Source organism: Ammospiza nelsoni, chromosome 10, assembly GCF_027579445.1.
Source record: "Ammospiza nelsoni isolate bAmmNel1 chromosome 10, bAmmNel1.pri, whole genome shotgun sequence".
NCBI lineage: Eukaryota > Metazoa > Chordata > Aves > Passeriformes > Passerellidae > Ammospiza > Ammospiza nelsoni.
The window spans coordinates 23,985,161-24,000,857 of NC_080642.1; the positions used below are offsets into that span (position 1 = coordinate 23,985,161).

Genomic DNA, 15,697 nt, shown 5'->3' on the forward strand with positions numbered 1-15,697 from the left:
AGAAGCTTCTCTAGGATGGATTAGTGTCCCAGGCCAGAGTCAGCTGTGACAAACACATCCCTGTGTGCCTCATCTGGGTTTTAAAACCTTCACCAAGAGGGCTTTCACAACACCCCATAGGCAGCAGCTGCTCCTCATACCACTGCCAACACACAGTCCCTAATTTGATTTTCCTCTGCCCTGGGATCTGCTCCTCCCCAGGCTGAGCCATGGGAACCTGAGCAATCACCTTGTTAGCAAAGCCAGGCCAGAGAAAGCATTTAATACCTCAGTTTTTGAGTGTCCTCTGTCACCCTGAACCATTCTTCACATTTCTCCTGGTCTCCCTTTCACTGGTGATGAGCCTTTCCTGTGGTCCTTCACATCCATGCCACTGCCAGTGCAACTGGAGGCTTTGCTCTCCTGTTTGTCACCATGTGCCCCATCCCACCATCCTCTGCCTCTCCTTTTCCTGCCTGGCTGAACAGACAGGGGGACACCTGATTGAGCTGTGTGGGGCCACCACTTCCCTGCCTGCCCCTGCTCTGCCACACTAATTGGAGACAGCTTAGTAAAATTATTTCTCTCTGAAAGGTGTCAGTTTTAAGCAAAACCTATTACCTGTGTAACTGGATAGTGAGAGTAAAGTGCAGAGCAAACTTCAGGCATTTCTCCCAGCCCACTTTCAAACACACATTGATGGAAGGCTTGTAACTCACAAGTCAAGCAATTTGCTTCTAATTTTTTAATGGAAGCTGGTGGGAATGTGGCATGGGGAAGAGATTGTGCATCAGCCCATGGCCAAGGAATTGTTTTGCTCCTAAGGGATGTTACTGCAGTAATCCTTGCACAAACAAGGCTTGGTATTTTACAAGGGAACTGTGTTATTAGTTCCATTAAAGGTGCACAGAGCTGCGTGACCACTGTCACTCCACAGCAATTTTTTTCATTTACTATCAATGCCAGAACTAAACTGCCTTTTGATATTCAGTGAGGTGCAACAATTTGTTGCAGAGAAACAGATACAAGATCATATTTTGTCTTGCCTTCTCCCACTCCAGAGCTAGAAATAAATGCTCTGAGTGTTGCAAGGTCTCATCTCACAATACCTTCTGCTCTGTGGAATATCCATGGTGGACTGAGGGGTTCTTGTGGCTGGTGACACATCACAGGAGTGTTTCTGTTTCCTTGACTTGCTCTCAGCTTTGGAGATGTCAGGAGCCTGCAGTGCTTGAGTGTGCCAGGTCAGGGATAGGGGGATGTCTCAGTGCACATCCCAGACTTGGATACACTCGTGCTCAGTTGGAGAAGATTCAGTGAAATGATCAGTTCCATCCCTTCTAATTATTCTGAATGGTTCTGATATAAATCTGTAACTAGAGGGCTGTAGATCTCTGGGGTTTCTAGTTTAGGGTTTGATTGCAGCCTTATGGATGGCTGGTAACTTGGTAACTGTTCTGGATACCAGTAAATGTTGGGGTTTAATTGAATGTTAAAATGTCCACTGTTGTTCTTTGCTGCCCTTTAATTACCATTGTTTATGTCTTCCTATTTTTGATTTGACAGTAGTGCACGAGTGCCCCAGTCAAGATCACAACCTTGGCTGCTGTAGGTGCACAGAAATTACTGCCCATGTCCTGAGGAGCCCACACAGGCCAGTGCAGAAAAATGCATGGCTGCAAATCATCTTCTGAGCTCCTTTTCTTTTTATAGTGTGTGGTTCAGGGAGCACTTCTCAGCAGCAGGGGTTAGAAAGGCTCTTCCATTCACCTTGCACTGTCTCTGCCGGGCTGGGACGTTGTTACCTCTGCTTTGTAACACACCAGTCTTTATGAGCCTTTGTTTCAGATCTCTAATCTATCTTTAAATTAGGTATTTTTCCTGCCTACCTCAGTTTGCAGTGATTTCTCTATCATCTGGCTCCAGTTATGTGATCCTCACATGCTATCTCTGAATAAATGCTCTTTGAAGTCATAAAGCAGAAGGATGCCTTGGGTAAGCTGCTTTGATTCAGCTGCTTCAAGCAGGAAGAACACAGTTGAGGTATAAAGGTTAATTTCACTGATCTCAACTCAAGTTAAATAAGAATTTAATGAAGTCCAACAGAGGCTCAGTTTACTATTCCTGAAAACCTAGTTTCTCCAAATTCTTTACCCGAGTAGCCAGTCTGTGATGTTTTTCTTTTCCAGCAAAGGATATATTACTTGGCCTAGATTTTTGTAGGATGTCAGATAACAGGAATGGGCCTACTGAGCCCAATCTAAGATGTTTAGTGTTCAAAAAAAATGTTTATCCAGTTTTCAGATGGGATAGGGTTAATTTTCATCTTAGTACAGTGCTGTGCTTTGAATTCAGGATGAGAATAATGTTGATAAGACACTGATGTTTTGATGTTGTTAAGCAGAGCTTACCCTGAGTCAAGGCCTTCTGTTTCCCATGCCCTGCCAGTGAGGGGTGCAGAGGGAGCAGGACCAGGGCACCTGAGCTGAGCTGGCAAAGGGAGATTCCATCCCACATTCCCAGTGCCCAAACTGGGAGGAGCTGGCCAGGAGGCACTGCTCACTGCTTGGGGACAGGCTGGGCATGGCCAGCAGGGCATCACTGACTTCTCTTGGGTTTTATTCCTCTCTCCTCTTCATTACAGCTATTGTAAGGTTTACTGTTTTAGATTTATTTTTATTCTCCTGCCCTCGGAGATGGTGACAAGGGACAGATCCAGCAGCTGTGTGGCACTCAGCTTCCTGCTGGGGTTACACCACCACTCTGCTGAGCTGTATGTCTGGCATAGACATCCACAAAGTAAAATTCAAATTCTTAATTGAAAAGGACAACCCTACAAAATCCTGAACGAGTGTATACCAAAATTCCAGTTGGGATCTTATGGAGCCCCTCTGCAGCTGTAAATTCAAGGATCTCTTATAACCTGTGGTGTCAGTGATAGGTGGCTGAAGTAGATTATGACACAGTCAACTTTGAGTGCAAATTTCTTCTTACCAAGATGGAATCTGCATGTGAAATGAGGTGTGCTAGGCCTAGACATCCACAGGCTGGCCCAGCTTGCACAGCAATCCCAGAGATCTTAATTCACATCAGAGATCTTAATTATTGTCTCCAAACATGAGGCAAGCAATCTGCATTTTGAAGAGTCTCTACCTGGATATTTACATAATTTATGTTGTACCAAGTCCACTGATGTGTATTTGCATAACAGACCAGAGCAGTGCCAACAGATCCTTTGCAGCACACGGTGTCAGCTCTCGTGAACTTCCAGTGGGGTTTTCCCTTTATTGGAGCTCCTGTGACAGGAAGAAGTGGCAGTGAAGAAAATATATATAGAAAACATATAACTGAAAATATATATATATAGAAAATCTATAACTGATACATCTCAGAGAGGCTGAGGGCCTGTCAAAGCTTCCTTGGCTGGCCTGAAGCACACAGAGGTGAAGCCCCCTGCTCAGTCACCTGAGAAGTGTTCTGTGTGTGTTCATGCCAGTTCTGTGCATGAACACAGCAAAGATTGTCCTTCATGTTCATCAAAGCCCACTGAATTCCCTGATCTGAGGTCCCCACTGCTCTCCACACACTTCCAGCCACACCCTGATGCTTGCATGCTCTCCAGCTTCCTTGTCCTTGAAAACAAGCTCTGTTTCTCACCAGCACCTTGGCATGATCCCCTGTCATAGGCATCTTTTTGTGAAAATCCTTTCTTAGGATTCTTTTTCCCTTCTGAGAAGCTGAGAGGCCTCAGAAACAAAATGTAAACAATTATTATCTGCTGCTGTGGAATGCATCAGGTGGATTTTTGATTGGCTCATCTTGGATGTTTATAATTAATGGTCAATCAAGGCCGAGCTATCTCAGAGTCCGAGGCAGCTGCCTTTTGTTATCATTCCTTTCTCTTCTATTCTTAGCTTAGCTGGCCTTCTGAGATGAAGCTTTTCCTTCTATTCTTTTAGTATAGTTATAATATATATATATATGATAAAATAATAAATCAAGCCTTCTGAAACATGGAGTCAGATCCTCGTCTCTTCCCTCATCCAAAGACCCCTGTGAACACGGTCACAATCCCCTGGATCCCTGCACAGGTGCCTGCAGCAGGACCTTTGTCACTGGTGTCACCTGGGCAGTCAGGCTTGAGCCCATCAGTGCAGAGGGAAGCAGACCTTTGGGTTCCAGTGCGGGATTTGTCCCTCTCAGAATGGTGTTTTTAAGCATTCTCATGATGGAGACAGAGCCTCAAGGAAGGTTCAGCCCATGAGGGATAATGGCAGAAATGTTTTTTCCTTTTGGCCAAGTGAGAGAACCCTGGCCAAGGTGAAGTTGAGCAGTGTTGTTACCCAAAAAAAGGGGATGATTTGTAGCCCTCAGTCTGTTATGCACCAGTGTTGGCAGACTTGTTCAGCTCAGTCTGGTGCTTTTGCTGTAGGTGACTCCATGAGAATTGAGGGAGCAGTTCACATCCTGACAAAAACAGAGCAGGGAAAGGGGTCATTGCCAGCTCCAAACAAGAATTTCCTTCCTTTCATTTGCCCCACAGCCTGAACACTGACAGAACATAGCCTTATGCATACCCTAATGGATGGGGCTTCGTTTTGTAAGAGTTTCTATTAGAAAAATTTATTTTTTACTCTGGTTGTATATCTCCTTTCCGTTTGTGTTGATTTGGGTATTCATCATCCTGCTGACTGTGATAAGGGTTCATCAGTTTCACTGCATGCTACTAATAAGATAATGCTTTTAAGCCCTTTGGTATTTTCACATGAAACATGTTCTTGCTGCTGCAGCTCCTCAGCAGAGTGATGGCTCTAATCACCCTCCCTTGTCAATAACTGTCAGCTCTGATGGAGCTGGGCTGCCTGGATAAACCTGCAATGTGAAATAGAGGATGTGCAGGGCTGAAGAGTTGCCAGTCTAGAGCAGGAGAAAAGACTAATTAAAGCTCCCCATACCAGAGCTGAAGCAAGCCTAATGCCAGGATGTTTTTCTGTACTGCTCCTGATGTTCAGGCTCAGATGATTAATCCAGGATAATATCTTGCCACAGTTTCTTTTGATTTCAGTTCTGAGTGAAATGAAATACTGGAAAGATTCAATTAAATAAAAATTCCTACTGATTGATATAAGGACTGGAAGTATTGTTTGGCATTACAACTAATCCTTTTTATCATCTAGATAAAAAACAATCAGATGCTGTGTAGATTGAGGTGATTTCAATGTTTATTCTGTAATTAAACATCAATTATTATTATTATCTCCTATTTGAACCTCTTTAAGAGATCTTTAGTATAAGGTTCTGTGGCTGCTCAAAAATGACAGAAGTACAGGAAGCATTTTAAACCCTCTCTGTTGTCATGTGGTGGCTTCAGAATCTTAAAGGAGGAATTGTATGTGCCCAAGTTTCTCAGGGAGCAATGGGAATAAGTGGAGGAATTTGACTGGCTTTTAATGGATGGGGAATGATGAGAGCAGCCTGCTTGCAGGGTGAAAAGACCCTTTCAGATATCCTTTAGGGATGCTTGTGATTGTTTTCCTGTGCTGCCATGCTGGAGCTGCTGTGAGTTGTGGCCATTCACTGGGGTTTTGCTGAGCTGCCTGCAGTGCCTGTGTTGAACTCTCCCTGCTGAGCTCAAAGGGCTCTGCCCTGAGTCCCTGCCCTTGGTGGGAGGGGAGTTCTGCAGGGGCTGATTTTCTCCTGCTCACTCCTTGAGGATATGGGATCTGCTCATGCTAAACTGTGAGAGGAGGGTTTCCTGAGCAGAGAGCAGTCCATGCTCCTGCCCATCACTGCCATCCCCTTGGGATGAACACCTCTCATGCAGGGCACAGAGCAGCTCCTATTGTCACTGCTCTCTTGGCTGACACCCTGTTAGTTAATTGATTAGCTCTTTCCAGTGTATTTTGGGCCAGTTTGCTTCCAGGGCAGGCCCATGTATCCAGGCAGAGCCTGCTTCAGGCTGAGATGTCCCTCCCTGCACAGCTGCTCTGAGTGGGCAGTGCAGGAGAGACCTGGGTGCAAGCAGCCCTTGTAAACCACTCTCAGGAAGGCTCTGAGCCCTGGTGCCATCTGTCTGATCTGCCTGGCAGGTTCCTCTCTGCTCCCCTGCACTCACAGGCTGGCAGGGTCTGGCTGAGGAGAGCAGACCTGCAGAGCATCCCCACCTCCAGCACAGCTCCCAGGGCTCTGCGTGCAGCCAGCTGCACCAACACGAACCATGGAGGGCACAAACACAAACTATGGAGGGCTGTTGGAGACGGAGAAGGGTCCAGAGAATCCTTCTGCCCCAGGGCTGGGCAACAGCTGGCTGGGAGCGCTGAGAACCTCACTGGTGCATGAACACAGCTGGGGCAGCAGCCTGGCACAGGGAAAGCTGAAATTCCTCGGGATTGGCCTTGCTGTGCACAGGTTGTAGCCTACTCAGACCTGACCTGACTCTCCAGCTATGTGGTTGTCTTCTCATGGCGTGAAGAAACTGTAAATGCTGCTTAGGTAGAGCTGGCAGTGTTTTCAGAATTACTTTTCAGATCTAGACCTGAGAGGCATGCCTAACTTAGGCAGGTGGGTAATAGTATTTATCTTGGTGCTCCAAGTTCTGTTTAAAGTTAAGCAGAGTTTAAGGGAACTTCCAATCCTGGCTGTAAGTTGAACTTAGACTGCTGAAGTATAAGATCATATCCAGGCCTGTTACAAAATGGAGCTCTCTGTGTTTATAGCAGCAGAGCTAAATTAAAATCCTCATTACAAATGTCAATTGCAAATACAATTAGCAGGTTATGAAAAGGTGGGATATTCATGAAATGTAAATTTTGAAGCCAGAAAATATGCAGTTTCTCCTTAAGGGAAAGAGTGCCAATAACACATGCTCCTTTTCTTCACAAGAAATTAAGGAGTGTCTGGGGGAGAGGGATGGCTTTAAATATTTTTGTACTCCCTTCCAAAATATGTTTATAGTTTCCCCACATACAATTTAATTAAGCCTTCGATTTGACCTTTGTATTGAGCAATAAAAGTTAACTGGGAAAGATGTGGGTAGAAGGAGAGCACAAACAAAGCATGCCCCACGTCAGGCAGTGTGAGAACTGTTTCTGTAACCAAAACTAATGAGATCATCAGGACAAAAGCAAGAGCCAAAGCATTTTCAATTATTACTAATATTTTTCTTCCTCGAGCCAGTTTATATTTTTCTTAATTACAGCTTTGAGCTGTGGCGTGATATTTAGCAGATGCCTTCAGCACTTGGCGTGCTGATCACTTGCACACTCCAGACTGGCAGGGGCACCTAATCTTTGAAGTCTGGAGCTCACATTCATCTCTACCCATAAAGGTCAGCCCTGCATTCCTGCATCCCCCCAAACTGCCATTAAGTTTAATGGGAGTTTGGACATGTGAGGCGGGATCAGGATCGCTCTCAGTCTCCCTGATAGCACCACTCAGGCATGTACACAATTCCCAAACTTTGCTAATTAATTGCACCATACAGTGCAGGCAGAAGGCTGTCACAGGGCTTTTGAGTTGTTTCTTTTATTACAAGAAAGTTACAACAAATGTTGCACAGATTTACTGGGAACATCATGTTTTACAGATACTTCCATGCTGTGTTTCAGGATATCATGTCAGCTGTGCGACACTACATACGAGGTATCTGGCAAACTAAATAAGCATAAACATGCGACCACAAACATGTGCCTAGGACTAGACTAAAAACAGATGTTTCCAGGAAATGTAAAATATGTTTGGCATGTTTTAAGCTTATATTTTCAGCTTGTTTGCGTTTGAGTAAGTCCCATATTAATATAAACAACATGACAAAACCTTTTCTTGCAAATGACTGATTGATTAATGGAAGTAGTGTTGAATCACAAGAGGTTTGTTAGGTTGAATTATTTCTTCCCAAGGAAAAGATGGATTGTTCCTGCTCGACATTTACCATGGCAGGAGCAGTTCTACGTGCAGGTTTACTTTTAAACCCAGAACTAATACAGGTGTATTGTGCTCCTGAAAATCCTGCAGGGTTTGCTATGGCCACTGCATCAGAAGCCAAACACATACAGGGACAGGTTTCCTTGGAGCAGGACAGCTGAGATAATGTCCTGCTCTCTCTGTACATTGCACTCAGATGTGTATGGACTAAAAAAGTGCTTGGGAGAAGGGGAAGGAGCTGCCATTTCATGTAAGTGTTGCTTCCAGGCACCTGACATCTCTAACTGTCTCATGGCTGTTCCTGCCTTTTCTTTATTGCATTTGAATTAGTTCCTGAAAGTTCCAGCCAGTGTGATTTCTTTCAGAGAGTGGGTACGGCTCTCAGACAGCAGAATTTGCATCCAGAATGATCAAAACGTGCAGGAAGTAAAGTAACTCTCTCACTGGTCCACAGGGAATGGCAATCTGCCAAAGATCACATCGAGCTCAATATAGAACTAAAATGTGGAAATAGATAATCTGGTCCCAATTTATGATTATCCTCTCATTCTTTAAAAAAAAAAAAAAAAAAGTTCTTAAAGAGAGAAATGGAAAGATCTCAGAATCGAACTGGGACACATCAGCTTGTCCCCATAGTCTTATCCCACAGGTCTTCTGGAAAGGCTGGCCTGAACCAAATGCCACTCAGAAATTCAGTGGGGAGAGTGGTCTGTGCACTTAAAACTCCTGGAGTTCTTTCTTTTTCTGATTAAAGACTTCTTTTTTCCTCCTAACACCAGGTTTCCATTAAAAGGTATGTGGGGAAAAGGCTTCTCTGGACGCCACGTTCTCAGGCTGAAATAGAAAATGGTGGAACAGTACACACAGAGCTGTTCATTGCTCCCTTCTTCTGGCTGCACAAATCAAACATTACACCCACCTTTTACTGCCTGGCATTATACAGACCAAAATAACAGACTCCAGAATCTGGAGAATTGCATCACGAGTTCTCATACTTTAGGAGTTCTCACATTCCCATTTCCACAACATTCCTGTTTCCATTTGTCTGCTGCAGCTGTAACTGGAAATAATTACTGCTGGTCTTAATGTCAAGATAATGGATTATTTGGAAATTGTTGGTACATTTTATGGCGACAGCATTGTTTTGCAATTTCAGAGCTTCTTCCTTTGAATATGTAAAAGTAATTTTAGCTTTTGCTACCCGAGGTGATAAAAAGCTAATAATAACACTGCAGCATCTACTGTAATTTAAGAGACTGTTCCACCAAGTTGCACCTTTAATTTCTTATGAAGCTGTCAGCCAAACCCAAGCCTGTGATCAAGGGGAAATTTATCAAGCAACTGAGCTCCAACGTGGAGAGTAACTGCAGGTGCTGACCAGTTCCCTTCAGAGCTGTATTATGGTGTCACTGCACCCACGATGAGCCATTCAAGACCAAGGCATTAATTTGCTATCATAGATGCTGACAGTCTGGCTTTTCAAAGCACAGTGTTTGCGTGAAAGTCTAGAAAGAAATGGACAAGAAAAGAAGAGTCTGGATATGGTCTGACTTGATGTAATCAACATGGGGAGAGCAGAAATAAACAACCTCTGCTTCTTTTGTCTCCCCAAATAGCTGGGTTGAAGGTTCCCTCCAGCAGCTCCAGGTTAAACTGATGGAAATGTGTCCAGAATCCCCACGGTGGATTGATGAGCATGGATTCTCTGCTGTCAGTGCCCCACTCCATTAGAAGCCAGGCTGCTGTAATTAACATTTACAGGGCTGCTCTGGCAAATCTCTCTCTGTTTGTTTTTATTCTGCCTCCCCTCTCAGGGCTGTAGCCCTGCCTGGTGAGAGGATGTGCAGCCTCAGAAGCACACAGGCTGTTGGCAGTCACGAGTGCAGTGCCTGACGAGCAGAGGTCATCATTTACCATCACAGAGAAAGGGCTGAGCTCAAATCAGATCAAGAGAAGGACAAAAATGGAAGGAGGTTTCTGTTAAGTAGCTGAACTTGTTCATCCCTTGGCAGGACAGTAGGAAAAATGAACAGATTAAAGCAGACCCTGATGATATCACTCACTAGAGAGCAATAGCATGCAAGAACACCAGTAAATAGTTATGGCTTTGATAATCTCTAGCAGCAGCAAACTGAAAATGATTTGGCCTAGGAAGGGGGAGCTGACAGCTTGGTGTCAGTATGACTTGAACTTCTGTCTAAAGAAATATTATAATGGCATTTTCTTGCCCCAGAATCTTCACTGCCTTCGATTCAGGTGTACTCACTGAATGTATTTGAAAAGCATAATCAGCCCTCATTGTAAGGGAGGTTTCCTGTTCCTAAATTAGCTGTCAGTGGCAGTTTTGGTTCTCCTGCCATCCTGGTGTCTCTGAGGAACAGTATTGATCCACAGAGGTATTTATGAGTAGCTCGGTGCTGTCAGAGCAGCACGGGCATTCCTGGGCAGCAATCTGTGGTTACAGCTCGGAGCTGAAGGTAATCCTGAACACTCAACAGCAAGGTCAAGCCATTTTCATTCTGTGTTTTGTTTATATGGTCAAGGTGTGAGTTCAGCAGAGTTAACAGAGATGAGAGTTCAGCTGAGGAGGTGGACTCAATCCCCTGGACTAGCTGAGCTGTAGTCATGGGGCTGGAGGAGCCGTGAGCCATCTCCAGTGACCCCAGCAGACCCTGGCCTGGGCAGGAGTCCCAAAGGGCTGCTCAGAAAGGCTGCTTGGGCACTCAGCTGCCTTCACTAAGCACCCTCTTTGGCAGGATTTGAATATCCTCACTGAGAGCTGGGTGAGGGAACAGCACAGCCACCACTGCAGAGGCTGGATCAGCACCACGGTGCAGTGACAATAAACAGCACAGAACAATTTCCATGTGCCAGGCTCCAAAGGCCATCCCCTGTCAGGCTGAGGGGAGCTGGAGCCTGCAGAGGGGTCAGCCACTCCATTTCACACACACACAGGGACTGATGGTGGAAGGAACTTTCTAGCAATGGAGAAAGCTTCTAGTGGGCAACCATAAAGCCTTTAAAACTCAGAAGGTAAACAGGAGAACAACCCAAAGCTGTGGGGTTTGGTGGGTTGGTTTCATGAAGTCATAGTCTGGGGGCTGAATTCATGGGTGCTGAACATCTGGGGTTTGCTCTGTTGAGACTGAAGTTTCATTTCTGTGCTAGTCTTCACACTAACACTTTTTTCTTTCCTAGCATGATCAGTACTTTTTTGCCTTTTGAATGTCAGTAGTAGACTGAACATAACCATCTCTGACTCAGAGGAAAAGATTTAAGGGGAAAAACTCATTTAACTCAGAGCCTCTCAGCCAAAATCGTGGAGTGAGTAAGCAACAGGAACTCTGAGGAAACTGGAATAAAATGGGAAATCTTTATACTGCTGAAATTTGTGCCTTAAAAACCAAATAGAGGATTGAAAAAGATTTTGAACTGAATTGAAAGTTAAGCTATTTTTATTTATTTTTAAGAAAGGAGAAAATAAGGCATTATAAATAAAATGCCAATTTTGCACAATTAGATCCCAAATTAGAATTGGCCATGAATAGCATCGGAAGATCCTCTGCTGTGAAGACAGAGAGAGAATTCAGAATGGAGCCCTTCCCCTGGAAAGGATAGAGGCAGAATTTTCTAATGTATTATTTAATGCTTGTTATGTAGTGCATTAAGCAGTGACTGAGAGGAAAGCTTTTAAAAACCAACAGTCTCTCTGATAGCATTAAATCTTAGCCTAGATTTTTGTTAAAGTCAATAGCAAGAAAATAAACGAATTAATACATTTCAGTCTGCCCGATTTATAGACGCCAATCAAGTTACAATGCTGGACATGGCCAGCTGAAAGAGGGGAATGGATTTACCTGAGTGAGGGCTTAATTTAATCAGCTGGCCCCAGAGAGCTGAAGTCAGCAGGCTGGGATGATATAAGAGGCAGCAGAGAAATAGTGCCTTTAGTGCAGCTGCAAAGGAGAGTGACAGTGATGGAAAGGACTCGAGGCAGTGTCAGAACACACCTATTTCCATGATTTATTCTTAATTTACTTTAATGACAGTCTGAAGGTTGTCCATTTTTCTTTAAATGTCCTCAGAATACTGATATTTTCTAAACACTTGGAGCATGCTTTTTCTCCCCCTCCTTTCTGTGAGCTCCACTGCAGGTTGCAATCACAGAGGAGCCCTGCCTGCACTTTGCCATAAGGAATTTCAGGCACAATGTCACAATACCCTTTTCCCAAAGTGTGCCTTGCCAGCTGCTGTCCCTTCCCTGCAGTCCCTCTTGAGTCAGGTGTAGGACTCTCACATTCCTCTGGGATTAATGTTGATATTATGGTAAAATGGAGGGATTCATTGCATTTCTTTCACAGTTTATTCTGGCAAAAGAACAATGTGTGCTTTCCCAATACAATAGCTCATTTTTAGTATCAAGTGAATTTATTGATGGTTGTTCAGAACTACTGACATGCAGACAATGATCTCAGATTGCATTTACATTTCTGGAATACTTTCCATCTTTCCAGTTTCTGCCAGGAACTTGCTTCTGTGATTCAGAGTTTTCATTTTAAGATTGGACTGCTGTTTCATCTGCATTACAAATCCATGCCTTTTGCTTTCTTTTGTATGTGCACTGCATTCATTAGTAACACAAATCCTTTAGACTTGGACCTGAACATTTATTGTTAATTATAAATTCTCCCAGGTAGGCATTAGTTCTTTCTGAGCACTCAGGTATGCTTTTACAGACTGACTATAAAATCATCATCCCTTCAGCAGATGAAATAGTCTTTGGGTTTGTTTGTTTGCTTTTTCTCCACAATGCCAATGAGAGGGTTTAAGGGCAATATGGTCTCAGTAATATTTGCAAATGGCTTGGAAATGTCTTCATAACTGAAGATTTATTATTTTCTCCCTATAAAAAAAAACAAATCCATGTTTTTGCCATAAAGGGCTACTCCTTTCTTCTGAATCCAATTTATATAAGAATACATGGCATTGCCTCAAAATGCATCTGGAGGGATAAGCCTTCCAGTGCTTAAAGGAGACTTAAAAAAAGAGGGAGGAGAGTGACCCTTTGCACAGGCAGACAGTGAAGAGGATGAGGGGCAGTGATTTTAAATTAAAAGAGGAGAGATTTAGGTTGGATACCAGGAGAAGTTCAGTACTCAGAAGGTGCTGAGGCCCTGGCACAGGGTGCCCAGAGAAGCTGTGGATGCCCCATCCCTGGAAGTATCCCAGACCAGGCTGGATGGGGCTTGGGGCAACCTGGGTTAGTGCAGGGTGTCCCTGCCATGGCAGGGGGTGGAATGAGCTAATCTTTAAGGTCTTTAAGGTCCCTTCCAACCCAGACCGTTCTGGGGTTCTGTTAAGTCAATATCCAATCTCCTGTAGCATCCACCAGCCTGGAGTGGGTTTCACTGTGATGAATCCACTCAATCCTAACTGCACATTTTAAAGCATGAGCTAGTTCCCAGCCCAGGTGAAACTGAAGATGCTTTATGTGAGAAATGAGGTTCTGAGCCCAGCCACTGCAGTGCAGAACAGCTGTTACTCTGCTCAGGCTGTGTCTGTGAGCAGCCACCAGGCAGGCAGAGGAGACTTGTGGAGCACAACAGAGGGTGCTGAGGACAGAGGAGCCACACTGAGTCGAGCTAAAACATGAGTGCGAGGGCCCCATCAGTCTCCATCCATGTTTCAGTTATTCACAGTGAGTGTACACCAAGTTCCAGCAACATTTAAATATGTTCACGCACCATTTAAAAGATGTGTGATTAATCTCATGTTCACTTTCATGTTTTCAGATGTACTCAAGGACAAGAAAACCCATGCAGAGAACAGAAATGAACCAAAACCAACCGTGAAAAAGATTGACACCACAACCAGCACAAGCACTGTCAAGTCATCCTCCAAGCACAGTGTGACTGGCACTGGGAGCAGCCCAGCCCTGAGTGCCCCCCTTGCTGTCCTGGCAGCCCTGGCAGCTCTGTGGCACTGTCCCCTGTAGCTGCACTGCCCTGCTGCGCTCCTGCTCACTGTCACCGATACCTGCAGCCTTACCCGACTGGAAACAATGGAAATGGCTCTCTAGTTGATGTGATTTGTTAGGGTAAATAAGGAGTGAAATGCTGGAGTTGGCAGATACCAAGTGTCATCATTTTCAATGGCTGAAGATAGCTGTTGGCAAAGGCCAGCCAAGGTACAGCGAAGATGATCACAAGGGTCTGCATAGCTTAAGTTATGGGGTAGAAATAACTGAAAACCCAGAAATTGTGTATGTGTGTGTTACTGTTTTTATCAATTTCGTTTGCTAGAATCTGACTGGCTGTTGTTTATTTGTTTAATTTTTCTGGTAAGTTATATGAATGGTCAGTCTTCAAGGCAATCCATACTTTGTTTTTGGAAGTGAGCAGCTAACAAGCTGTGCTCCAGTTCACAGAATGACAGAATGTTATGGGGTTGGGATGGACCCTAAAGGTTATCAAGCCCCAGCCCCCTGCCATGGCAGGGACCCCTCCCACCAGCCAGGTACCAGGTTGCTCCCATGGAGGGTGAAGTGCTCTCTACCAGCTTGATGCAATTCCTGAGTGGTCAAGAAGATCAAAGCATGTTTGAAACTTCTCTTCACTCTTATTGTTTAGATTGTAGGAAGCAACATAAAAACATATGGTGTGTCTAATATATCAGTATAGTTGCCTTAACTGTGGAAAAGAATAGAACCACTTTGTTTACTGAGAGACATAGATAGTGAGTTTCCCTGCCCCACAAAATGTCATTACCAGATACTTAAGCATATGCTCAAGGCTTATTGGATGAATGTCCAGCAAAGGGAAACATAAATAAACATAATAATGTTTTATCCACCTAAATGCAGCTCTGTACAGAAAAAAAAAAAAAAAAACCCAAAAAAAAAAAAGATAATTCAGTTCAAACTTACTTTACCTATGAGATGTTACATAGAAACCAGCTTAAGTTTTTCATAAAGGTCCCAGAAATATAAATTATTGGGAACTCCCATTAGACACTAACTAGATCTTGTGCATTATGGAACTCTGAAATCAACTGTTTCATAAACTGTGTATTATTTAATTACATTTAATGTTTAAAATTTTGTATCACGTTAGGTGTAAATGTAAAACATTCTGAAATCTAGAACATTCTCTGTTATGCTTCATCTTGATTGCTACCCTAGAATACGTCAAATGTGCATTATATTACAAGGCTATTTTTTTTAAGTCAATGATACATTGATGCATTTTAACTTTTTGGATGAAAAAGTACTATAATAACTTCTAATGGGTTAAGAGTTAATGTGTGTTTTCCAACAACTGTTTACAGTGCCATTGAATATCTGTATACAAACACAACTGTATGAATACAGTGATTAATATGATAAATATATGAAACATTAGAATTGTTATATTTACTACATTTCATAACTATTACAACTGTTTAATGGCCATTTTCATGTTGTAGACTATTCTTATGTACAGTTTTGTAAGATTTAATGTAAAACACTTGCCTTTGGTTTTTGTAAAACATCTCTTTGATACTTACCCATTCACTGAGATTACTCAAGAGAAGAGCCCTGTGTCTCACTAACCAGCTCCAGGCATTTTATTGGCAACTTTGGTTACAGAAGCCTGGCTCACAGAAGGGGCCATGGGCCAGGATTACTGCTGGGTGCCACCACACAGGAGGTGACAATGGTACAGAACAAGCAGACAATAAGTGAACAAAGGCTCACTACACTTGCACCTTTCCAGACAGTATCAGTGAACATGTCTAATTATGTTTGCCAAGTGGG

At 43.6% G+C, this 15,697-nt stretch overlaps 1 protein-coding gene across 2 annotated transcripts in view; it reads left to right on the forward strand.

Annotated features, from left to right (window-relative positions):
- LOC132077535 (glypican-5-like) overlaps positions 1-15,473 on the forward strand; it is a 369,893-nt gene extending 354,420 nt beyond the window's left edge. For both annotated transcript variants that reach the window (XM_059479307.1, XM_059479308.1), the window contains one exon: positions 13,695-15,473. In XM_059479307.1, the coding sequence (XP_059335290.1) occupies positions 13,695-13,897 (203 nt within the window). In that variant the 3' untranslated portion in view covers positions 13,898-15,473. The remainder of the gene's footprint in view (positions 1-13,694) is intronic.
- The last annotated feature ends 224 nt before the right edge of the window (positions 15,474-15,697 follow it).